Raw genomic sequence first — 25,564 nt, 5'->3', positions numbered from 1 at the left:
AGCAATATTCCCATTTGGGCTTACTATGCTGTGGGTAAACTTTATCTTTAGCCAGCAAGGCACCATACATCATTGTAATCGCCTGCCTCCCAGTCCCATGTGTAAGGATGCACTGGAGCCCTTTATGCAATACAGGTTCCTCACGGCCCATCCCTCAAGTGTCCTGCACCACCATCACATATGCGGTGTGCATCAGGAAGAGGTCCGCCCCCAAGTCATGTGTGGATTGTAGATAAGGGAAGGACTGCAATATCCTATCTGTGTAAAGATCCCCCTCCTGGGTAACTCCAGCTCCATGCCAAGGGGCCAGGTTGGGTATATGCAGTACAGCCCTCACCTTCGGCACACTCCAGAGCGACAGCCTCTGTGCATCGCCGGCCTACTTAGATCCCTCTGGTGACTACACCAGTCCGTCAGCCAATCCAGTTCCTTGGTATATTGGAGCTCCTCCAGGATTTGCTGGCTTTTTGGCTTCCCGTTGTCTACCAACCATCTCATGGGCCACTGAAGCTGTGCCACGGCAAAATAAAACTCAAGATCAAGCACCCCTAGCCCTCCTGCTGCGAACGGTCTCCCCAAGTCATTTCCGACATCAGGCTCCACAGATCTCGGCCGTGAAGAGATTAAAGAAACTAGGGAGAACTAGCATCTTTTCTATAGACATCCATCCCATGAGAGAGAGCGGGAGTCGGTTCCAGAATGTCGGAGACTGGCGCGTCGCACTTCGCACCCAGCCTAGGTTGGCGTCAAGGAGGTCCCTGTCTGAGTGGAATACGTAGGTTCCCAGATAACAAAAAGTTTCCATTCCAGACACCAGGGCAAGCTCTAAGTCCTCAGTGCCTCTCTGTCCACCTGCCCAGGCCCCTAAGAGGGTACAGGCAGGACTTCGCCCCTCATGTCCCCCACCCTCCCAACCGTGTTGATTAGGAGGCCAGTCATTTCACCAAAGTTCAAGGAGTGCCGGTCAGTCTAATCGGTAGTCCCGAATATAGATGAGCACATAGTCATGCATACAGAGATATTAAATGCCACTCCGGCCCTACCGCTATACGCCAATCTGGGCCCCCTGCTCTAAGCAGGCAAGTCATTACCAACGCAAAAATAATGGGGGATTAGGAACAGCCCTTTCGGGTGCTCCAGCCAATCATGAATTTGCAGGAGATCTGGCAGCCTGTTTTAACCCGAGCCTGTGGGTCCGTGTACAATAATTTGATTCACCCTAGCAACTCAGGACCCATCCCCAGGGTCTCTAGTGCAAGCAGCAGGTAAGGCCACACCAGGGTGTCAAACGTCTTCTCAATGTCCAAGCAAACTACCACCGGTAGGTCTACAATCCCCTTCATGGCCCCTATAATGTGACGTAGTCTGTGGGTGTTGTGAAAGGTAGCTCTGTGAGGAACAAAGCCATTTTGGTCAGAGTGGACCAGCGTTGGCAGCATTGGCAACAATATGCTGGCAAGAACTTCACTCATTATCTTATAATCGATATTAAGCGTGAACAGTAGGTGGCAAGAGCCCGATTCCAGGGGTCTCTACCAGCCTTGGGGAGCACAGCGATTAGGGCCTTACAGAGAGAGTCTGGCAGGACTCCCTCCCGATACTCCTCATGCTATACTTCCAGCAATCTCCGGAGCTAGAGTAGCGATGTACATGGCATAAAAGTCCACCAGGAACCCATCAATGCCTGGCACCTTGTGAGCCATCTGGCGGATGGCTGCCCTCAGCTTCTCCAGCTTCAGGGGCTCCTCCAGTTCCTGCACTTGTAATGGGACATCCGCAGGAGAGTGGCCAGCCTTACATACACCCTGAACTGATCCTGGTCCAGCCAAGAGGGCTGGGTTGCGGGGGGCAGGGAGAGATGGCGTACAATGCTTCATAGTACTCTGCGAATACTGCATTGATATCTGCCTGGGTGTTATCTGTCTACCCACTCGCATTGCAGAATGCCTCGATCGTAGTCCTGGGAATTTCATATTTCAGCAGCCAGGACCCGTTCCCGGTTTGTTGCCCTCTGCGTGTTGGTGGGCTAAATGTGCTTCATAATCAATATTGTTGAGTTGCCTCAGGGTGTCTCCACACTGCTTTTGCAGTGCCCTAAGTACTGGCCTGGCCTCCACACTTGTCACTGCCTCCCTCTCAGCCGCACTCAGTTGCTCTTCTTTGTCTCCAGGTCTCAGATCAGGGACATCCTGGCGCCCAATGTAGTCTTAATGCAGTATCTTCTCATGACTGCTTTCAGCGCATCCCACTCTGTCCCCCTTCTCTCCACTGGTCCCTCATTGGCTTTGAAGTATTGGTTCAAGTGTAATCCTATGGTCTGCTGGAAGGCCTCCTCTGAAAGGACCTCCGGTCGCAAACCTCCACGTGGGTATCTAGGTTCAGATTCTCGCCCACCGGAATGTCACCTGCAATGGACTGTGGTCCGATAAGGTCCACCGTAGGTACTCCAAGGCTGTCACCCTGGACCAGAACTCGATGCGTCAGAGAATAAAGTCTAGTCTGGTATGAACCTGATGGCCAGGGGCATAATATAAAAACTCAGCGTCCTCTAGGTGGTCCAGCCGCCACACATCATGGAGCTGTACCACTTCTAGCCACCACCGAAAGCACTTACTGACCCTGATGCCTTGCGTTCCCAGGAGGGGTGGCACCGAGAGGTCTGCCTCAACGTTAAAGACTTGATTGAAATCACCTCCACAGATCCCAGGTGCCTGAGGGTTGCGAAGCAGCACCAGGGACAGTGAGTCAAATAACTCCATTTGAAGTGTGCTTAGGGCATAGACTACAATTATTGACAGTGGCCTACCATCTAGCATTCCCTCGAACAGTACATACCATCCCTCTGCATCCATCACCACCCTATTGTGTATAAAGGGCATGCCCGGGGCCACCCAAATGAGACCCCTGCCTGTCCCCCACCCCACCCCCAGGCATAGTCCAAGTAACCTATCCCAAATAGCTGACAACTCCATCGATTGGACACCTTTGCTAGCTCCTCCCCTGTGAGGTGAGACTCCTAGAGTCATGCAGTGTGTATCTGCCATTGTCTAATGTAGGAGTACACCCTATGGCGTCGCCCCGGCATCGCCATCCCCCTAATATTCCAAGTCAATACAATGTATGTCACAGCCATTGGAATGTGTTGAGTGTAGTAGGTGTGTCAACCATGTGTGGTTCTGCGGTACTGTGGTACGAACAACAAAGAAACTGTAACACCCCCTCCCTTGGCTTGAACGCTACAGTGCCTGGTGCCATTGTCCCACACATATTAATGAACAGTGTCCTTATGGTAAGTCCACATGGGAGCAGTCTCCAGGTAAGTACCTCTGGCCTGCTTACCAAACAGTTGCACCCTAGCGTGTCAGCCACCCATTAGCGCCCTTCTGCATGCTCAGCCTTTGCTTTCAATTCCTGAACTTCCATTTGTAAGGCTGCAAGGTGTTCCTACGTTGTCACCCCCAGCTGTACTTTATCGTAGTCTTAGAGTTGTAGAACTTTGTCAGACATCCCCGTATGCTTTTGTAGTGTAGTTTCCAGCTGCCTGATCGGCTCTGCCAGGGTGGTATGAGGCTGTTAACATGTCCATAATGGTCTTGGAGGGCGGTGGTTTGTTCACCTTAGGCCCCACCAAGGCCATGTAATGACAAGCCCAAGGGTCCACCACCCAGCGACCAGGAGGAGATGAAGAAATTCACACAGCCTGTCACTTACGGCTCCCATAGTTTCCACATACCTCCTGGGAAAAGTTGCTGTACAGAGCCCACGACAGGAAGGGGAACCAGGGCCACACAGCTCCTCTCACTGTACCACCCACTATCAGGATGAAGGGGCTCTTGACCCGTACTCCTCATCCTACAAGGATCCTGCTCCCCACCTGCCTAATCTTCCTTGCCATGCAGAGTTGCCCCTCACCAGGACCAAGCGCTGTCCCTCTCAGGTGCCCTCATTCCATAAGTGGCTGCCTCCAGCATGATCTCACTCCGCGACAGGGAGGGATCACCCACAGCCCAGCTCCTTTATCACGTCCCCGTCGGCTTCACAACTCCCTGACTCACCAAATAGCTGAAGCCACAGCTATGCTCCTCTAGGATCCCATTGCAGGTACCAACTTCTATTGCCCATGTCTGGGCCCACTGTGAGCAACCCTCCCGGAGTGGCAAGGTGGCATTTAAATTGTATTTATCTATGGTATTCGATAGCTTCTGAAACACTAAAGTGTGATGAACAAAACAGTCTGCATACATAAAATCTGATTTCTAGTGTTTATTGGTAACATCTTTTAATTAAGTTTATTCAAGGCTGCACCATGGTCATCGATGTATACAAGCACTAAATGGTAATGTGTGTATAATTAAGAAATGAAGCAGGGAAATATTGCTTTGAAATAAATTGCCAACATGGGAATCTGTAATTGATTCGCTGCAAAAGAAACAAGTCAAAGTGGTTTTGCAGTTTGACTCTTTCAGAGATACACGTGTAACCTTACCTACCTCCTATTGCGGTTGCAAAGTAGCAAACAACGTATTATTGAAACTGTTACTACCATAGTTTGAGCAAGCTGACAGACTCCTTGTAATACCCAGCAAAGGCTCGCCATAAGGAAACTGGATAAGAAAGTGTTTTTATTATAACCATGTGCATTATGTGAAGAGAAATACTGGAATGTGTGGGATGAGTCATCTGAAATGAGAGAAAGCAAGTTGGTATGGTATACAGTTTATAAAGTAATAAAACAGATTTAAATAGACAAGAACCTTTAGGATAACAAAAAACAATCTCATATAATATACTGTGAAAAAAAAATACAGTTACCATATGTAATGTAGGGTGTGGTTCATTAGATACGTGCCTGTGTTCGAATCCCATGGTTTGGCTTTTGTGCAAAAAAAGCTGGTACTCCATGTCCATCAACTAGATGATTTAATTAAGTATACTGTGTAAATCTATTCTAGGCAATATGCAAAGCTTGCAGCATAGCTAAGTAACTTGTTTTTTTCACACTGAGAAGGGAAACTCGGAGACCTACATTTTGGCTCTAGGTATTCAGCTTGCCCAAGACCCATGTTGATGCTGGCTGCACTGCGTCAGTATTTGTCAGTTTGTGATCATCTGCTTCTTTCATTAGTTTTTGTCTTTACAAATAAGCCAGATAGACTTTAATATCCACTGTGTGCCATTCTGAAGTGCAATTCTGGGATAGTTTTCTCTAGATTAACAGACTGAAAAAGAATGCATCTAATGCTCATGCCCGATTAGATTGCCAGCAGTGGGTGCAACTAAAAATGAAGGCCTTAAGTGGCTGTCTTATTAACAATAAAATATTTTTGAATTGTCTCTTTCAGAATGTGTCCGATGTCCATTCCAATGGAACAGTCACTCATCAAGCATTTGACGAACAGTATGAAAGGTAATCTTCAGTGATTTGTCTGAATTCAGATTCCTGTACTGATCATGATTCCGTCTGTGCTAAAGGCTCTGATTTTTCTCTTGCGGTCTCACTCATTGTTCCATCCGCTGATACAGCCCACATTTTCTGTATTGCTGGAGAGAGAGATCTGCATCTATCCTACCCGTGTCTAACAAAGGCCGGGTTGTCAAATGTTTGCAGTCTGGGGGGAAAATTAGTGGGGTGGCAAAGCGGATGAGCAGCGCAGACCAGAGCAGCAGAAGAGAAGCCTTCTGTCTTCTTAATGTGAGACCGATAAATCCATGCAACCCTCACCTTCATTGAATAATGTTAAAAATGGTAAATAGATGAGTATAATGTGGGTAAGGAAAATAAATTGCATAGTCAGAACTCTTGCAAAGGAAATAGTTATGGATGAATGAATGAATAACTGACCACAGACTATGGTGCTGCAGATCATGGTTCCAGGGCCAGACTACTCTGATTGATATATATATGTATATATAAAAAGGTTATTTTGACTTGACTATATCTTTGGCGCCGTTTTATGGATCTTTATGTAATTTTCCCATCTATGTGGGCCCAAGGAACTTCTTGTATATAGAAGGTTTTGGGTGATCCATCATGTGGGGGAGTAAAAAAAAAAAAAGTGTGTTTCCCATTTTAATTCCCTTAGGGATTTTGAACACGACTACAGCCCAAACCGCTGAACGGAATTACACCACATTTGGCAGGAAGGTAGCCTTTGGTCCAGAAAGCACGTCTTTTGGTATTTGGTGTAAATCCATTCAGTAGTGTATGAGATATTAAAGGGGAAAAAATATAGATATCTAGAGCCGTGAATCCCGGAAATCTCTGCTGAGATCTGATTGGCTGTCAACTCTTCAACCAAGAAGTGTTGGCAGCCATTTTGGGACTCGACTTCAGGCAAGCAGTGAGAAGGGTAGAAAGTCAAGGAGCAGGCACACATAAAATGGGGCTGAGAGCAAGGAGAAAGTGAGAACGAGGGAAAGGCAAGCAGCAGACACGCACAAAATGGGGCTCAGAATAAGGAGAAAGTAGTGAGACCGAGGGGAAAGGCAAGCAGCAGGCCCACACAAAATGGGTCTGAGAGCATGGAGAAAGCAGTGAGAACAAGGGAAAGGCACGCACAAAATGGGGCTGAGAGCAAGGAGAAATCAGTGAGACCAAGGGAAGGGAAAGCAGCAGGCACACAAAACTGCACTGAGTGCAAGGAGAAAGCAGTGAGAACAAGCAAAAGGCAAACAACAGGCACGCACAACACCCCCGTTTTTGTGTGCCTTCTCCTTGCTTTTCCCTCGAAGGCTGTGCATGGTGTTGTTGGATGCACGCACTGGGTTGGATGCACGCGGTGTTTGGCCGCAGAGCCTGGCACTAGACCAGGCCCTGCAGTCATCCTCAGAGCATTAAAAAACCATGGAGGACATTTTCTATGACATCATTGATAATATTACTGTAACATTTGTAGTAAAATTTATTGCTGAGAAAACTGTGCATGGAGAGGGCACCAGTTACAGTTATCTTAGGGTAAATCCTTTTGACCGCTCATTACTTTATTGCTAGTCTGAGAATATATTAGTTCCTGTCAATGGGAATTACCAAAAAAGTCTTTAAGTGGGATTCACCGGCTGTAGTTGAAAGCAGTTGTCAGACGCAAAGGGCCATGATAAGCCTACAGCGTATTGCCCACACCAAACAAACAACAGTCAGGAGTCTAGCAGCGATAAAGATAGTGTCCTCCAGTGTTTCACATCTTCGTTAGTGTTTTGCACGGGTTCCCTCTAAGGAACCTTTCTACATCTCTTGTGACCTGTATTGCCAAGTAGCGTCAACCCTCCATGCAGGTCTGCAGCAAGCATCCATGTTACTGATTTGGAGGATTCCCGGTAAGCAGATACAAACTGGATTCCCCCCAATTTATTGTGTACCTGGATTAATTACCAAAAAAGGCAGAAGATTTGCAGGAGGCTGGAGGCTGGGGATTGTTGTCATGATTGTGCAGCATAAAACATCAATTCCTCTGCGTAAAGCTAGATTCTTTAGTCCCATATATATTCCCACCTCAGTCGCCAGATCTGTGGGTTCCTCTTTACCCAGGCCGGCAGAGGCTCAAATATGGGTATTGACAGACATACCAGTCTAGTCCCTCGGTCTCACTGGAAGGGTTTAGACCATGTACCGTTCACTCTTACCCAGCCTGTGGGCTGCTGATAAAGCAGCTTCAGCCGCTCTCTTTAGTTGGGTCCGACCCTCATCCTTACCAGGACCCTGACTATTTAGGTTCAGTAGTGTGTGAAACAACATGGTGACATCTAACGGCAGTACCACAATTGGCTCTGTAACGTCCTGGGGGTAACTAATACAGCAGTATAATCTGCATTAGTTAAGTCTGGTTCCTGTTTGGCATGAAGTTTGACTGCTCATGGTGCACTAGGGTAGTGACATCTTCCTTTAATCTGTTTGCAGCTATTCCGTATTCTTGGTTGTTTTGGGCTCCTATTAACACAGATATTTGTATACTAAGTTCAGTATACTGTCCCCTAGACACATTTTGACAAAATACCTCTTTTGCATAACAAACATATGGCTTTATATTTCACAGTATTTTGTCAGATGACAACCACAGACTGACTGCTTGTGTACTAATAGTTTGAAGTGAAATGGGATATGAAGACAGGAGTTACTTACAGTGCTTTCCCATTGGATTGTGGGGTCTCCCCCTCATGTTGTCTTCGAGGTTCATCATCCAATGCCTAACGTTTAGCCTGTAAATAATGGCCGATTCTTGAACGCTCTTCATAACTGGCATTCTGACACCACTTCTAATTGACTTATTTTGTGAAACCTTGAAAGTGGACATTCTCTCTGTTTTTAAAAAGTCTAGGGCACAATAGGTGGAGGTGGCAACATGAATCCGATAAACTGGATGGGCGATCTCCCAATTATTCGTGGATAGGGTACAGGGCATTCTTTTCAAAGAGGGCACCACTCTTGAAGCCTAGCAGTATAGCTATGGCGCGTCTGCACCCAAGTTCTGGATTTTCTGCATGAGATGTATCTCATGTAACCTGGGTGTTGGGGAAAAGCCTTAATGTTAAATTCCAAATACTCTGTAAGCAAATGACTAACTTGATTGTGATGTTGCACCTGTCTATGGTTGACCAACAAGCAGAGGAACTTTGGTGTGATGATGTACTTTAGAATATCCTCGTAATAAACTATTTTTGGTCATGCTGTGTTTTCTGAATGAAGAATTGTGCTTATGCTCTGCTTAGACTTGTATTACTAATTAGTGGATTATGCTAATGATATTGTAAGTGTATATCCAAAGGTTCATATTGCGTGACTGCAATATCCACACCTTTCAGGAGCACAACGGGTGTTTAACTTGAGATAATTTCACTATAATTTAGCTCAGTTTAGATCACCACGCCTATTTCCAGTTGAGAAGCTCATGGAATCTAAAGCAACATGACCGCTGATTAAACGCATCCAGGGAAGGATCGCATTATCTGCATGAAAGACGTTCAAGAAATATAGCAAAACACAGTTTAGGAACAAATAAATCAAGTAACTGGCGTCTTACACCCACAAAGAGCCAAAGTTCACTAGACGGGTGATAAGAAATGTGTTGGTCGGTGTGACATAGTATTTTAAGTTTTTTTTAAATTTAACCCTAGTATCTTAAGGCACGGTTTCTGGTATGCACCTTATAAATGAAATAAATGTATATTATTATAAGCTTTTGATGTTTTCCAGGCAGTAATTAAATTGGCATAGTTTAAATGTGGACCAGTCAGTTTGTTAGGAAGACAGACACAGGTCAAAGGGCATCCCATCTTATCTAGCCGGGTCTGGTGGCTTAGTGGACTAATGCATAGGGGCCTGTGTTCGACCTCGTGTCCACATGTTCATATCCTGGCGAGTCCACGCAGCCTTTCATCCTTCTGAGGTCAATAAAATGTGTACCAATGACTTGGGTAGCAATAAACATCTGTTACTCTTCGCCTTGATACCCTCAGGTGATACGTGCGGTTTCCAAAATATACATGGTATGTTATCTCTGATCTTTTCAGGCCTGATTTTCACAATATCGCGGAAAAATAATTTGTTCTATATACGTTTTTTTCACTTACACAGTAGAGCACAGCAATAGCCCACCTTTGGTCTTACCTTCATATAAAATGGCACGTCAGTTTACTCTCGAAAAGCACAATAAGACTAGATATCACAAAAAAAATCAACGTGAACCAGTCATAAAAGAGTACCTTTCAGCAGTAACAGTGCATCAGTGCAAATATTAAATTCATGATTATTCTACATATGAGACACCCTGCAGAGACCTGACCTTGCATTATTATTACATTAGTATTATGTTGTGACTCCCTTATCGCTCTGTTCTGGTGTATCTTGTGCCAACTAAGTATGATCTAAGGGAAGCCCAAGTATCCCAGGGCCTGTTTCAGGCTTGTTGCAGTTCTGCATAAGCTTCAGCGTCATTGCTGCAGGCTGTGGCACTCTTCAGCCAAGACTGTCCCTTGGGACAGGTTACCGACATCCAATGTAATGCCACTTCCCCTTTGGCCTACAACAGGAATAATGCAGCCAGTATTTTACTCGCTTTGGAGATTTCAGGAACGGACCCCATCAGTGCCACAATCAGGGAGACCGATAATTTATTATTTTAGCAATTTCTTTTATCACCCTCTTCCAGAACTCAATAATCTTGAGCAGCCGCATGCCAAGAGTATACAATCTGCTTTGGTAGAGTGGCAGCTCTGGGACTGTGGGTCCTAGTTTGTGTAATTTAGACTGGGCGTAATGCAGTCCATGACATGTTTTTAATGTAGGAATTTGTTTTGGTAGTTCAATGAAACAGCATGAGTTGTAGAGCAACTTTATGCCCATCAGTCCACAAGTCCCCCAAATCTTTTTCCCACTTTTTTTTGGCTAGAGTTTTCACATCCATTCAAAGGTCACTAGTCAGTTTTTTAAATATATTCGACCTTTGCAACCTTCAAGGGAAATAACCGTGGTTTGTAAAGGTGAACTCCCTTGATTCCTTCCGAAAGGCGGTGTATATTGTCTTCACAGAGTGTTGCAGTGTAAAATATATGAAAATGTCTAAAGGCCTAGTGGGCCCTTTCTGTTTAAACTGTTTGTGTTATAATACGTTGTTTTCTTGGGACATATGCCCAAGTTGTGTTATGTTCTGGTTCTGTAGTGAGATCTCCACCATCTTTTCAAGTCTTAGCAGCAAATCCGCATTATTTAATAGTGACATTATTGGAGTGTAGAGGTGTTGTATTCCTACTGTTTTTGCAATGTTATGTGGGCCCTATTGGTAAGCTCACATTGTGAATTCGGTCTGTGGAATATGGCCTTCACATAAATAACATTGTTGGAAGGGGATCTGCCTTAAATTTTGTCCTCTTCTTCAACTATATGTGGCAGCAGAGAAGGAGGTAGGTACCAATATATAACATGTGAATGATGTATCTTTTTTTAAATATATTTTTATTGTTTTAACGGTCAATGGCCACATTGTAAAGAGAATACAAAATATTACAGTATGTTTCAGCGTGCATTACACATAATTATTACGTATGAGCAAAACGCAAATCTCGTGTGCGTGTAACAACGCCCGGGTAGGGCTCCGCAAGTTGCACGTTCCTGTATGAGGTGTATATAACATGTGCTAGATTGTTCAAGAGACAAGAAACATAGAGAGAAGAAAATATGTTAGACGCTGAGTTGGCTCCGGCGGATACACAACGGTTGGGGGGGGGGGGGGGGGGACCGACAGTGGAGGAGAGGAAGGGCCCAGGAGGGTGAGGAACCAGTCTCCGGGAGGGTCAGGAGGCAATCCACATGAGGCAAGCATGACATTTGCGCGAACCTCCCCGTGTTACGTCTCATCAGCACACAGCCGGGTCGCCCCACGACCACAGGGGACCAGCTGGCCGTGGAGCGCCCCACACGGGGGACGGGCCACAGCAGGAAGGAACCAGAGGGGTCCGAGGTCTCCCAGCCCCAGTGCTCCCCAGCGTACCACAAGGCTCCCGCCATGCGCCCAGGGGGACGCGCAGAAGGCGTCGCAATTTTATACTGGTTCATTTTTTTTTTCTTTTTTTTTTTTACTATTTTCTTTATATTATTCCTTTTCCTTCCCCCTCTCCCCCCCTGCATGCCGCGAGCGCCCCTCGCATTAATGTTACACTGTGGCCACTGCGATGATGACAAATCTCTCCTACTCATTTGTTCAGGGAGGACGCACATCGTCTTTATTTTCTACAGCTGTCAAAAACGAGTTCCAAACCTCCAGGCCTTTAACTAGTATTCCCCTATCCAGTAGATTCTGCAATGTCTGTGTTTCTGCTTTGGTCCAGCGTCTTACCTCTTCGAGCCACTGGGCCACCCTGGGGGCACCGGGGGCTTTCCACTTCATGGCGATCAGGCGTCTATACAGCACCAGTGCCAAGGCAATGCATTTATATGTACATTTGCGTTTCTTGGGGTGAGGTGTTATGCCCAGTAGGCACACCTCAGGAGTAGGGGATAATGTGGTATTTGTCCATTCCGCTAGCAATGTTGTTATCTCTATCCATGTGTTCCGGATCGGGAGGCATTCCCATGTCATGTGGTAGAATGTGGCCTCTTCGGTGTTGCATCTGGGGCATGTTTGCGGTGACCGGGGAAACATACGTGTTATGCGGTGAGGTGATAGATAAGTCTGATGCACATAATTAAACTGTGTGTATCGGAAGCGCGGGTTGCATGAAACCTCGCGAGTCATTTTCATCGCTTGTTCCCATGAGTTAGGGGATAGTGGTTCTGGTAGCACACAGTCCCATTTGCTTTTTGCCTGATCCTGTTTGTGTTCAGCCTGGGAGGCGAGGATATTGTATATATTTGAAATGCTTGACGGGGTGTTTATGCTTCCCATCAGTTCGTGCAGCAGAGGGGAGGTATCCGGTTTCGAGTTGCCTCTACTCCAGCACTCTCTCATTATCTGCCGAATTGCACCATAAGCTATGAAACCTCCCGGGCCGAGCGCATACCTATCGGCCAGCACTGCATAGGTTTGAAGTTGCCCGTCCTGGTAGATGTCACCTAATGTAAGTATGCCCCTGCCACCCCATGTATTCAGGCCCACTTTGGCTGCTATTTTTGCTAGTGTCGGTTGGGCCAGCAGTGGGATCCTCGGTGAGTACTGCGGAACTTTTGCGTTTTGCAATGCGTATCGGCCCCAAGCCCAGTGTGAAGTGTGCAGCAGCACACTGTTAGTGTTCACTGGATCAGAACGATTCATGAGTGTAGGAAAGTACCATCTTGCCTGGCATGTTACCCCCATTTTTCACTGTATATATGTTGTTTTAGTTGTATGTGTCACTGGGACCCTGGTAACCCAGGGCCCCAGTGCTCATAAGTGTGCCTGAATGTGTTCCCTGTGTAGTGACTAACTGTCTCACTGAGGCTCTGCTAATCAGAACCTCAGTGGTTATGCTCTCTCATTTCTTTCCAAATTGTCACTAACAGGCTAGTGACCATTTTTACCAATTTACATTGGCTTACTGGAACACCCTTATAATTCCCTAGTATATGGTACTGAGGTACCCAGGGTATTGGGGTTCCAGGAGATCCCTATGGGCTGCAGCATTTCTTTTGCCACCCATAGGGAGCTCTGACAATTCTTACACAGGCCTGCCACTGCAGCCTGAGTGAAATAACGTCCACGTTATTTCACAGCCATTTTACACTGCACTTAAGTAACTTATAAGTCACCTATATGTCTAACCTTTACCTGGTAAAGGTTAGGTGCAAAGTTACTTAGTGTGAGGGCACCCTGGCACTAGCCAAGGTGCCCCCACATTGTTCAGAGCCAATTCCCTGAACTTTGTGAGTGCGGGGACACCATTACACACGTGCACTACATATAGGTCACTACCTATATGTAGCTTCACCATGGTAACTCCGAATATGGCCATGTAACATGTCTATGATCATGGAATTGCCCCCCTCTATGCCATCCTGGCATAGTTGGCACAATCCCATGATCCCAGTGGTCTGTAGCACAGACCCTGGTACTGCCAGACTGCCCTTCCTGGGGTTTCACTGCAGCTGCTGCTGCTGCCAACCCCTCAGACAGGCAGCTGCCCTCCTGGGGTCCAGCCAGGCCTGGCCCAGGATGGCAGAACAAAGAACTTCCTCTGAGAGAGGGTGTGACACCCTCTCCCTTTGGAAAATGGTGTGAAGGCAGGGGAGGAGTAGCCTCCCCCAGCCTCTGGAAATGCTTTGTTGGGCACAGAGGTGCCCAATTCTGCATAAGCCAGTCTACACTGGTTCAGGGACCCCTTAGCCCCTGCTCTGGCGCGAAACTGGACAAAGGAAAGGGGAGTGACCACTCCCCTGACCTGCACCTCCCCCTGGGAGGTGTCCAGAGCTCCTCCAGTGTGCTCCAGACCTCTGCCATCTTGGAAACAGAGGTGCTGCTGGCACACTGGACTGCTCTGAGTGGCCAGTGCCACCAGGTGACGTCAGAGACTCCTGCTGATAGGCTCCTTCAGGTGTTAGTAGCCTATCCTCTCTCCTAGGTAGCCAAACCCTCTTTTCTGGCTATTTAGGGTCTCTGTCTCTGGGGAAACTTTAGATAACGAATGCAAGAGCTCATCCGAGTTCCTCTGCATCTCTCTCTTCACCTTCTGATAAGGAAACGACCGCTGACCGCGCTGGAAGCCTGCAAACCTGCAACATAGTAGCAAAGACGACTACTGCAACTCTGTAACGCTGATCCTGCCGCCGTCTCGACTGTTTTCCTGCTTGTGCATGCTGTGGGGGTAGTCTGCCTCCTCTCTGCACCAGAAGCTCCGAAGAAATCTCCCATGGGTCGACGGAATCTTCCCCCTGCAACCGCAGGCACCAAAAAGCTGCATTACCGGTCCCTTGGGTCTCCTCTCAGCACGACGAGCGAGGTCCCTCGAATCCAGCGACTCTGTCCAAGTGACCCCCACAGTCCAGTGACTCTTCAGTCCAAGTTTGGTGGAGGTAAGTCCTTGCCTCACCTCGCTGGGCTGCATTGCTGGGAACCGCGACTTTGCAAGCTACTCCGGCCCCTGTGCACTTCCGGCGGAAATCCTTTGTGCACAGCCAAGCCTGGGTCCACGGCACTCTAACCTGCATTGCACGACTTTCTAAGTTGGTCTCCGGCGACGTGGGACTCCTTTGTGCAACTTCGGCGAGCACCGTTTCACGCATCCTCGTAGTGCCTGTTTCTGGCACTTCTCCGGGTGCTACCTGCTTCAGTGAGGGCTCTTTGTCTTGCTCGACGTCCCCTCTCTCTTCAGGTCCAATTTGCGACCTCCTGGTCCCTCCTGGGCCCCAGCAGCGTCCAAAAACGCCAAACGCACGATTTGCGTCTAGCAAGGCTTGTTGGCGTCCTTCCGGCGGGAAAACACTTCTGCACGACTCTCCAAGGCGAGAGGGATCCGTCCACCAAAGGGGAAGTCTCTAGCCCTTTTCGTTCCTGCAGAAACCTCAGCTTCTTCTGTCCAGTCGAAGCTTCTTTGCACCCGCAGCTGGCATTTCCTGGGCATCTGCCCATCTCCGACTTGCTTGTGACTTTTGGACTTGGTCCCCTTGTTCCACAGGTACCCTAGATTGGAAATCCACAGTTGTTGCATTGCTGGTTTGTGTCTTTCCTGCATTATTCCTCTAACACGACTACTTTGTCCTTAGGGGAACTTTAGTGCACTTTGCACTCACTTTTGAGGGTCTTGGGGAGGGTTATTTTTCTAACTCTCACTATTTTCTAATAGTCCCAGCGACCCTCTACAAGGTCACATAGGTTTGGGGTCCATTCGTGGTTCGCATTCCACTTTTGGAGTATATGGTTTGTGTTGCCCCTATCCCTATGTTTCCCCATTGCATCCTATTGTAACTATACATTGTTTGCACTGTTTTCTAAGACTATACTGCATATTTTTGCTATTGTGTATATATATCTTGTGTATATTTCCTATCCTCTCACTGAGGGTACACTCTAAGATACTTTGGCATATTGTCATAAAAATAAAGTACCTTTATTTTTAGTATAACTGTGTATTGTGTTTTCTTATGATATTGTGCATATGACACTGAGTGGTACTGTAGTAGCTTCACACGTCTCCTAGTTCAGCCTAATCTGCTCTGCTAAGCTACCATTATCTATCAGCCTAAGCTGCTAGACACCTTATACACTAATAAGGGATAACTGGGCCTGGTGCAAGGTGCAAGTACCCCTTGGTACTCACTACAAGCCAGTCCAGCCTCCTACATTGGTTGTGCAGTGGTGGGATAAGTGCTTGAGACTACTTACCACTCTTGTCATTGTACTTTTCATAAGAGAAAAATATACAAAACAAGGTCAGTGTATATACACATAGCCAAAAAGTTTTGCATTTCCTCTTTTCACTCTTTTCTAAGTGCTGAAAAGTACTTCTAAACTTTCAAAAAGTTCTTAAAAGTTTAAAAAGTTTTTTTCTGTCTTTCCAAAAAGTTCTGAAAACTTTTTTCTCTTTTTCTATCACTTTAACTCTCTCTAAAAAATGTCTGGCACAGGCCAAAGTGTTGATCTGTCCAAACTTGCATATGACAACCTTAGCTGGAAAAGAGCAAGGAGTCTCTGTATAGAGAGAGGTTTGAGTGTAGGGAAGAATCCTTCCTTGGAACTGTTACTTAACATGCTTAGAGAACAGGATAAGGCCATAGGTGCCCCATCTGTTGAAAAAGTACCTAATAGTTCCCAATCTGATTCAGGGACTCCCCCAGGAAAAGATTCAGGAAAGAAACTTCCTAGCCTGCCCATTACTAGACAATCTAGCATAGATGGTAATGATGATGAGCCACACCAGAGAAATAGTGTTGTCTCACATCATAGCAAAAGCATATATTCTCACCATACTGGTAGTAATGTTTCTGTAAACCAAGCTGTTAGGGTGCCTTCTGTAAGGGACAGGTCTCCTTCTGTTCATTCCCATCATAGCTCTGTTTCTAGAAATGTCCCTCCCACCAACCCTGATGACAGAATGTTAGAGAGGGAACTCAATAAGTTGAGGGTGGAACAAACCAGACTGAAGCTTAAAAAGCAACAGCTGGATTTGGATAGACAGTCTTTTGAATTAGAGAAGGAAAGACAGAAGTTGGGTTTAGATACCCATGGTGGCAGCAGCAGTATTCCCCATAGTCATCCTGCAAAAGAGAATGATTCCAGGAATCTGCACAAGATAGTTCCCCCTTATAAGGAGGGGGATGACATTAACAAGTGGTTTGCTGCACTTGAGAGGGCCTGTGCTGTACAGGATGTCCCTCAAAGGCAGTGGGCTGCTATCCTATGGCTATCATTTAGTGGAAAAGGTAGGGATAGGCTCCTTACTGTGAAAGAAAATGATGCTAATCATTTCCAAGTTCTTAAGAATGCACTCCTGGATGGTTATGGCTTAACCACTGAACAGTACAGGATAAAGTTCAGAGAGACCAAAAAGGAGTCTTCACAAGACTGGGTTGATTTTATTGACCATTCAGTGAAGGCCTTGGAGGGGTGGTTACATGGCAGTAAAGTTACTGATTATGACAGCCTGTATAACTTGATCCTGAGAGAGCATATTCTTAATAATTGTGTGTCTGATTTGTTGCACCAGTACTTGGTGGACTCTGATCTGACCTCTCCCCAAGAATTGGGAAAGAAGGCAGACAAATGGGTCAGAACAAGAGTGAACAGAAAAGTTCATACAGGGGGTGACAAAGATGGCAACAAAAAGAAGGATGGTAAGTCTTCTGACAAGGGTGGGGACAAATCTAAAAATGAGTCTTCATCAGGCCCACAAAAACACTCTGGTGGGGGTGGTGGGTCCAAATCCTCCTTTAATCAGAACAAGGAAAATAAACCATGGTGCTATTTATGTAAAATAAAAGGCCATTGGACAACAGATCCCAGTTGTCCAAAGAAAGGCACCACAGCTCCTACCACTACAACCCCTACTGCTACACCTAGTGTCCCTACTAATAGCAGTGGTGGTGGGAGCAAACCTACTAATAGCCAATCCAAGGGAGTAGCTCGGCTCACTTTTGGTAATTTAGTTGGGGTTGGTCTGATTAGGGAGACCACAGAGGCTACTTTAGTCTCTGAAGGGGCTATTGATTTAGCCACTTTGGTTGCTTGCCCCCATAACTTGGAGAAGTACAAGCAACTAACCCTAATAAATGGTGTTGAGGTCCAGGCCTACAGGGACACAGGTGCCAGTGTCACAATGGTGATTGAGAAACTGGTGCACCCTGAACAACACATACTTGGACACCAGTACCAAGTAACCGATGCTCACAACATAACACAAAGCCACCCCATGGCTGTTGTAAATCTCAACTGGGGGGGGGGGGTAACTGGTCCAAAGAAAGTTGTGGTAGCTTCAGATTTACCTGTAGACTGTCTATTAGGGAATGATTTGGAGACATCAGCTTGGTCAGATGTGGAGTTGGAGGCCCATGCAGCAATGCTGGGCATCCCAGGGCATATTTTTGCTTTGACAAGGGCTCAGGCCAAAAAGCAAAAAGGACAGGGAAGCTTGGATCCTGGAACAATGGACCAAGTGCTCCCTAAAGCTAGGGCTAGTAGAAGCAAACCACTTCCTACTATCCCTCCCTCTACAGTGGATTCTACTTCTGAGGAAGAAGAATTCCCTCCCTGTGCAGAACCTACACCAGAGGAGCTGGAAGCAGACACTGCTGAGCTTTTGGGTGAAGGGGGGCCTGCCAGAGAGGAGCTGAGTGTGGCACAGCAAACCTGTCCCACATTAGAGGGTCTCAGACAGCAAGCTGTCAAACAGGCTAATGGGGATGTCAGTGACTCTCACAGAGTCTACTGGGAGGACAACCTCTTGTACACTGAGCATAGGGATCCTAAACCTGGAGCTGCCAGGAGATTAGTGATTCCTCAGGAGTACAGAAAGTTCCTCCTAACACTGGCACATGACATTCCCCTAGCTGGGCACCTGGGTCAAATGAAAACTTGGGACAGATTGGTTCCATTGTTTCATTGGCCTAGGATGTCTGAGGACACAAAGGAATTTTGTAAGTCCTGTGAAACCTGTCAAGCCAGTGGCAAGACAGGTGGCACTCCAAAGGCACCCCTTATCCCACTGCCTGTGGTTGGGGTTCCCTTTGAAAGGGTAGGGGTTGACATAGTTGGCCCCCTTGACCCTCCTACTGCTTCAGGCAATAGGTTTATCTTAGTGGTAGTGGACCATGCCACAAGATATCCTGAAGCTATTCCTTTAAGGACCACTACAGCACCTGCAGTGGCAAAGGCCCTCCTGGGAATATTTTCCAGGGTGGGCTTCCCAAAGGAAGTGGTATCAGACAGGGGAAGCAATTTCATGTCTGCATACTTAAAGGCCATGTGGAAGGAGTGTGGTGTAACGTACAAGTTCACAACACCCTATCATCCACAAACAAATGGACTGGTGGAGAGATTTAATAAAACTCTCAAAGGCATGATTATGGGTCTCCCTGAAAAACTCCGCAGGAGATGGGATATCCTTCTACCATGCCTCCTTTTTGCCTACAGGGAGGTACCCCAGAAAGGAGTGGGCTTCAGCCCCTTTGAACTTCTTTTTGGACACCCTGTTAGGGGTCCACTCACACTTGTAAAGGAGGGTTGGGAACAACCTTTAAAAGCTCCTAAGCAGGATATTGTGGATTATGTACTTGGCCTCAGATCAAGGATGGCTGAGTACATGAAAAAGGCCAGTAAAAACCTTCAGGCCAGCCAAGAGCTCCAGGAGCAATGGCATGATCAGAAGGCTGTTTTGGTTCAGTACCAACCAGGGCAGAAAGTGTGGGTCTTGGAGCCTGTGGCCCCAAGAGCACTCCAAGATAAATGGAGTGGACCCCACACAATTGTTGAAAAGAAGGGTGAAGTCACCTACTTGGTTGACTTAGGCACTGCCAGGAGTCCCCTTAGGGTGCTCCATGTCAACCGCCTGAAACCCTACTATGACAGGGCTGATCTCACCCTGCTCATGGCAACTGATGAGGGACAGGAAGAAGACAGTGATCCTCTACCTGATCTCTTCTCTTCCACAGAACAAGATACTCTTGTGGAAGGTGTAGTTTTGGCTGATTGTCTGACTGCTGAGCAGAAAGATAATTGCATAAATCTCCTAGGACAATTTTCAGAACTCTTCTCTACTGTGCCAGGCACCACTTCTTGGTGTGAGCACACTATAGATACTGGAGACAGTTTACCTGTCAAAAGTAAGATCTATAGGCAGCCTGACCATGTCAGGGACTGCATAAAGCAAGAAGTTCAGAAAATGTTGGAACTAGGAGTGGTTGAGCACTCTGACAGTCCATGGGCTTCTCCTGTGGTACTGGTACCAAAACCCAATTCTAAAGATGGAAAGAAGGAAATGCGGTTTTGTGTAGACTATAGAGGTCTCAACTTGGTAACCAAAACTGATGCTCACCCTATACCCAGGGCAGATGAGCTCATAGATACACTGGCATCTGCCAAGTATCTAAGCACTTTTGATTTGACTGCAGGGTATTGGCAGATCAAATTGTCAGAAGATGCTAAACCTACGACTGCATTTTCTACCATTGGAGGACATTACCAGTTTACTGTAATGCCTTTTGGTTTGAAAAATGCACCTGCCACTTTTCAGAGGTTGGTGAACACAGTCCTGCAAGGGCTGGAAGCTTTCAGTGCAGCATATTTGGACGATATAGCTGTCTTTAGCTCCAGCTGGGATGATCACCTGGTCCACCTATGGAAAGTTTTGGAGGCCCTGCAAAAGGCAGGCCTCACTATCAAGGCTTCAAAGTGCCAGATAGGGCAGGGTAAGGTGGTTTATCTGGGACACCTTGTTGGTGGGGAACAGATTGCACCACTTCAGGGGAAAATACAAACTATTATTGATTGGGTTCCCCCTACCACTCAGACTCAGGTGAGAGCCTTCCTAGGCCTCACTGGGTATTACAGGAGGTTCATTAAGAACTATGGCTCCATTGCAGCCCCTCTTAATGACCTCACATCCAAGAAAATGCCTAAAAAGGTATTATGGACAGCAAACTGTCAGAAAGCTTTTGAGGAGCTGAAGCAGGCCATGTGCTCTGCACCTGTCCTGAAAAGCCCTTGTTACTCTAAAAAATTCTATGTCCAAACTGATGCATCTGAATTAGGAGTAGGGGTAGTCCTATCACAACTTAATTCTGAGGGCCAGGATCAACCTGTTGCTTTTATTAGTAGGAGGTTGACCCCTAGAGAAAAGCGTTGGTCTGCCATTGAGAGGGAGGCCTTTGCTGTGGTCTGGGCTCTGAAGAAGTTGAGGCCATACCTGTTTGGCACTCACTTCATTGTTCAGACAGACCACAAACCTCTACTTTGGCTAAAACAAATGAAAGGTGAAAATCCTAAATTGTTGAGGTGGTCCATATCCCTACAGGGAATGGACTATACAGTGGAACATAGACCTGGGAGTAGCCACTCCAATGCAGATGGACTCTCCAGATATTTCCACTTAGACAATGAAGACTCATCAGGTCATGGCTAGTCTTATTGTCCTTCGTTTGGGGGGGGGGTTGTGTAGGAAAGTACCATCTTGCCTGGCATGTTACCCCCATTTTTCACTGTATATATGTTGTTTTAGTTGTATGTGTCACTGGGACCCTGGTAACCCAGGGCCCCAGTGCTCATAAGTGTGCCTGAATGTGTTACCTGTGTAGTGACTAACTGTCTCACTGAGGCTCTGCTAATCAGAACCTCAGTGGTTATGCTCTCTCATTTCTTTCCAAATTGTCACTAACAGGCTAGTGACCATTTTTACCAATTTACATTGGCTTACTGGAACACCCTTATAATTCCCTAGTATATGGTACTGAGATACCCAGGGTATTGGGGTTCCAGGAGATCCCTATGGGCTGCAGCATTTCTTTTGCCACCCATAGGGAGCTCTGACAATTCTTACACAGGCCTGCCACTGCAGCCTGAGTGAAATAACGTCCACGTTATTTCACAGCCATTTTACACTGCACTTAAGTAACTTATAAGTCACCTATATGTCTAACCTTTACCTGGTAAAGGTTAGGTGCAAAGTTACTTAGTGTGAGGGCACCCTGGCACTAGCCAAGGTGCCCCCACATTGTTCAGAGCCAGTTCCCTGAACTTTGTGAGTGCGGGGACACCATTACACGCGTGCACTACATATAGGTCACTACCTATATGTAGCTTCACCATGGTAACTCCGAATATGGCCATGTAACATGTCTATGATCATGGAATTGCCCCCCTCTATGCCATCCTGGCATAGTTGGCACAATCCCATGATCCCAGTGGTCTGTAGCACAGACCCTGGTACTGCCAGACTGCCCTTCCTGGGGTTTCACTGCAGCTGCTGCTGCTGCCAACCCCTCAGACAGGCAGCTGCCCTCCTGGGGTCCAGCCAGGCCTGGCCCAGGATGGCAGAACAAAGAACTTCCTCTGAGAGAGGGTGTGACACCCTCTCCCTTTGGAAAATGGTGTGAAGGCAGGGGAGGAGTAGCCTCCCCCAGCCTCTGGAAATGCTTTGTTGGGCACAGAGGTGCCCAATTCTGCATAAGCCAGTCTACACCGGTTCAGGGACCCCTTAGCCCCTGCTCTGGCGCGAAACTGGACAAAGGAAAGGGGAGTGACCACTCCCCTGACCTGCACCTCCCCCTGGGAGGTGTCCAGAGCTCCTCCAGTGTGCTCCAGACCTCTGCCATCTTGGAAACAGAGGTGCTGCTGGCACACTGGACTGCTCTGAGTGGCCAGTGCCACCAGGTGACGTCAGAGACTCCTGCTGATAGGCTCCTTCAGGTGTTAGTAGCCTATCCTCTCTCCTAGGTAGCCAAACCCTCTTTTCTGGCTATTTAGGGTCTCTGTCTCTGGGGAAACTTTAGATAACGAATGCAAGAGCTCATCCGAGTTCCTCTGCATCTCTCTCTTCACCTTCTGATAAGGAAACGACCGCTGACCGCGCTGGAAGCCTGCAAACCTGCAACATAGTAGCAAAGACGACTACTGCAACTCTGTAACGCTGATCCTGCCGCCGTCTCGACTGTTTTCCTGCTTGTGCATGCTGTGGGGGTAGTCTGCCTCCTCTCTGCACCAGAAGCTCCGAAGAAATCTCCCGTGGGTCGACGGAATCTTCCCCCTGCAACCGCAGGCACCAAAAAGCTGCATTACCGGTCCCTTGGGTCTCCTCTCAGCACGACGAGCGAGGTCCCTCGAATCCAGCGACTCTGTCCAAGTGACCCCCACAGTCCAGTGACTCTTCAGTCCAAGTTTGGTGGAGGTAAGTCCTTGCCTCACCTCGCTGGGCTGCATTGCTGGGAACCGCGACTTTGCAAGCTACTCCGGCCCCTGTGCACTTCCGGCGGAAATCCTTTGTGCACAGCCAAGCCTGGGTCCACAGCACTCTAACCTGCATTGCACGACTTTCTAAGTTGGTCTCCGGCGACGTGGGACTCCTTTGTGCAACTTCGGCGAGCACCGTTTCACGCATCCTCGTAGTGCCTGTTTCTGGCACTTCTCCGGGTGCTACCTGCTTCAGTGAGGGCTCTTTGTCTTGCTCGACGTCCCCTCTCTCTTCAGGTCCAATTTGCGACCTCTTGGTCCCTCCTGGGCCCCAGCAGCGTCCAAAAACGCCAAACGCACGATTTGCGTCTAGCAAGGCTTGTTGGCGTCCTTCCGGCGGGAAAACACTTCTGCACGACTCTCCAAGGCGAGAGGGATCCGTCCACCAAAGGGGAAGTCTCTAGCCCTTTTCGTTCCTGCAGAAACCTCAGCTTCTTCTGTCCAGTCGAAGCTTCTTTGCACCCGCAGCTGGCATTTCCTGGGCATCTGCCCATCTCCGACTTGCTTGTGACTTTTCGACTTGGTCCCCTTGTTCCACAGGTACCCTAGATTGGAAATCCACAGTTGTTGCATTGCTGGTTTGTGTCTTTCCTGCATTATTCCTCTAACACGACTACTTTGTCCTTAGGGGAACTTTAGTGCACTTTGCACTCACTTTTGAGGGTCTTGGGGAGGGTTATTTTTCAAACTCTCACTATTTTCTAATAGTCCCAGCGACCCTCTACAAGGTCACATAGGTTTGGGGTCCATTCGTGGTTCGCATTCCACTTTTGGAGTATATGGTTTGTGTTGCCCCTATCCCTATGTTTCCCCATTGCATCCTATTGTAACTATACATTGTTTGCACTGTTTTCTAAGACTATACTGCATATTTTTGCTATTGTGTATATATATCTTGTGTATATTTCCTATCCTCTCACTGAGGGTACACTCTAAGATACTTTGGCATATTGTCATAAAAATAAAGTACCTTTATTTTTAGTATAACTGTGTATTGTGTTTTCTTATGATATTGTGCATATGACACTGAGTGGTACTGTAGTAGCTTCACACGTCTCCTAGTTCAGCCTAAGCTGCTCTGCTAAGCTACCATTATCTATCAGCCTAAGCTGCTAGACACCCTATACACTAATAAGGGATAACTGGGCCTGGTGCAAGGTGCAAGTACCCCTTGGTACTCACTACAAGCCAGTCCAGCCTCCTACAATGAGGTATTGCATTATCTCTGTCCCTTCGAGATCCTGCAACACCCTCTGAGTTTCGGGCCCGGTTGGGTTGCCAACCCATGTGGATATCCATTGCAGTTGGGCAGCTGCGTAGTACGCTTCAAATCTGGGGGCGCCCAGTCCCCCCAACCTGAGCGGTAGGAGGACCTTTGTTAATGCAACGCGTCTGCGGCCATTGCCCCATATTAAGTCAGTTAGTAAGGTATTCAGTAGTTTAAAGAAGGAGCTCGGAAGTATTAAGGGTAGCGCCATAAAATAATAGAGTAGGCGGGGTAATACTATCATCTTAGCGATAGCTACTCTGCCCATAGGAGACAGTGGGAGTGAGCACCAGAAGGGCATGGAGCCCCTCGTTGATCTGACCACTTGGCCGAGGTTACCATCCCTGAGATCTAGACTGTCATGGTATATGTTTACCCCTAAATATTTAAATGTTGTATAGCACCATTTCAAGCCACCGGACCCGACGGTGTTCTCAGTGCCTCGGGGACCGGGCGCAAAGGGAATATGCAGGATTTTGTCCAATTCACTGTTAATCCGGCCACCGAGCTAAATTTTTTGTAGGAGTTCCAGCAGACTAGGCAGGGCTCCCACGTGATTTCGTAGGAAGATCAGCGCGTCATCCGCATATAAGGATACTATCTGGTGCTTCTGGCCATCCAAGACACCCCACGTGGGGGCCATTATGCGAAGGCGGGCGGGTAGAGGCTCAATGGCTAATGCAAATAATAGTGGTGATAGCGGGCATCCCTGTCTGGTGCCTCTGCCAATGTTACATTTTTCGGAGATCGTATCGCCCGTCTTAACCCTAGCTGTTGGGTCAGTATATAATGTTCTCACCCAACCAATGTACACTTGCCCGAACCCCATCCGCTTGAGTGTTTCTGTTAGGAAAGGCCAACCCAACGTATCAAAGCTTTTTCTATGTCCAATGATACTGCCACCTGGTGCCTTCCTTCTATCGGGGAGTTTCTCATTAGACGCAGTAAATTCCTGATATTGCTGAATGTGTTGCGGCCAGGAATGAAGCCTGCCTGATCCTGGTGTACCAGCTCTGACACATAGGGAAGCAGGCGGTTAGCTAATATTTTTCCGAGTAATTTGCAATCGGTGTTTAGTAGTGATAATGGCCTGTATGAGCGAACATCTAAGGGATCACGGCCTGCTTTTGGTAAAACTGCTATCAGAGCCTCACGGCATGTTTCAGGGAGCTGGCCCCGTTCCAGCGCTTCCTTTAGCATTGCTAGATATGGGGCTAGAATCTGAGATTGGAACGTGCTGTAGTAATCTATGGGAATGCCATCGCTGCCAGGTGCTTTGCCATGTGTCAACTGTAGCAGTGCACGTTGGATTTCAACTATCTCAATCGGGCTGTCCAGTTCAATAGTTTGAGCAGCTGTTAGGCTGCTTAGAGTTATATCGCTGAAGAATTCTTCTAAGTGGGTCTCAGTGGGTGGAGGCCGAGCCCGGTACAACAAGCTATAATACTCTTTGAAAGCATTG

At 47.4% G+C, this 25,564-nt stretch overlaps 1 protein-coding gene across 1 annotated transcript in view; it reads left to right on the top strand.

Annotated features, from left to right (window-relative positions):
* ANKRD13A (ankyrin repeat domain 13A) overlaps positions 1–25,564 on the top strand; it is a 352,335-nt gene that overhangs the window by 262,488 nt on the left and 64,283 nt on the right. The window contains exon 14 of the mRNA XM_069214719.1: positions 5,343–5,407. Within this exon, the coding sequence (XP_069070820.1) occupies positions 5,343–5,407 (65 nt within the window). The remainder of the gene's footprint in view (positions 1–5,342; positions 5,408–25,564) is intronic.

This window comes from Pleurodeles waltl, chromosome 11 (genome assembly GCF_031143425.1).
Source record: "Pleurodeles waltl isolate 20211129_DDA chromosome 11, aPleWal1.hap1.20221129, whole genome shotgun sequence".
In the NCBI taxonomy this organism is placed as follows: Eukaryota; Metazoa; Chordata; class Amphibia; order Caudata; family Salamandridae; genus Pleurodeles; species Pleurodeles waltl.
Note: the sequence above shows the minus strand (reverse complement) of the source record. Positions and strands in the feature narration are given on the sequence as shown.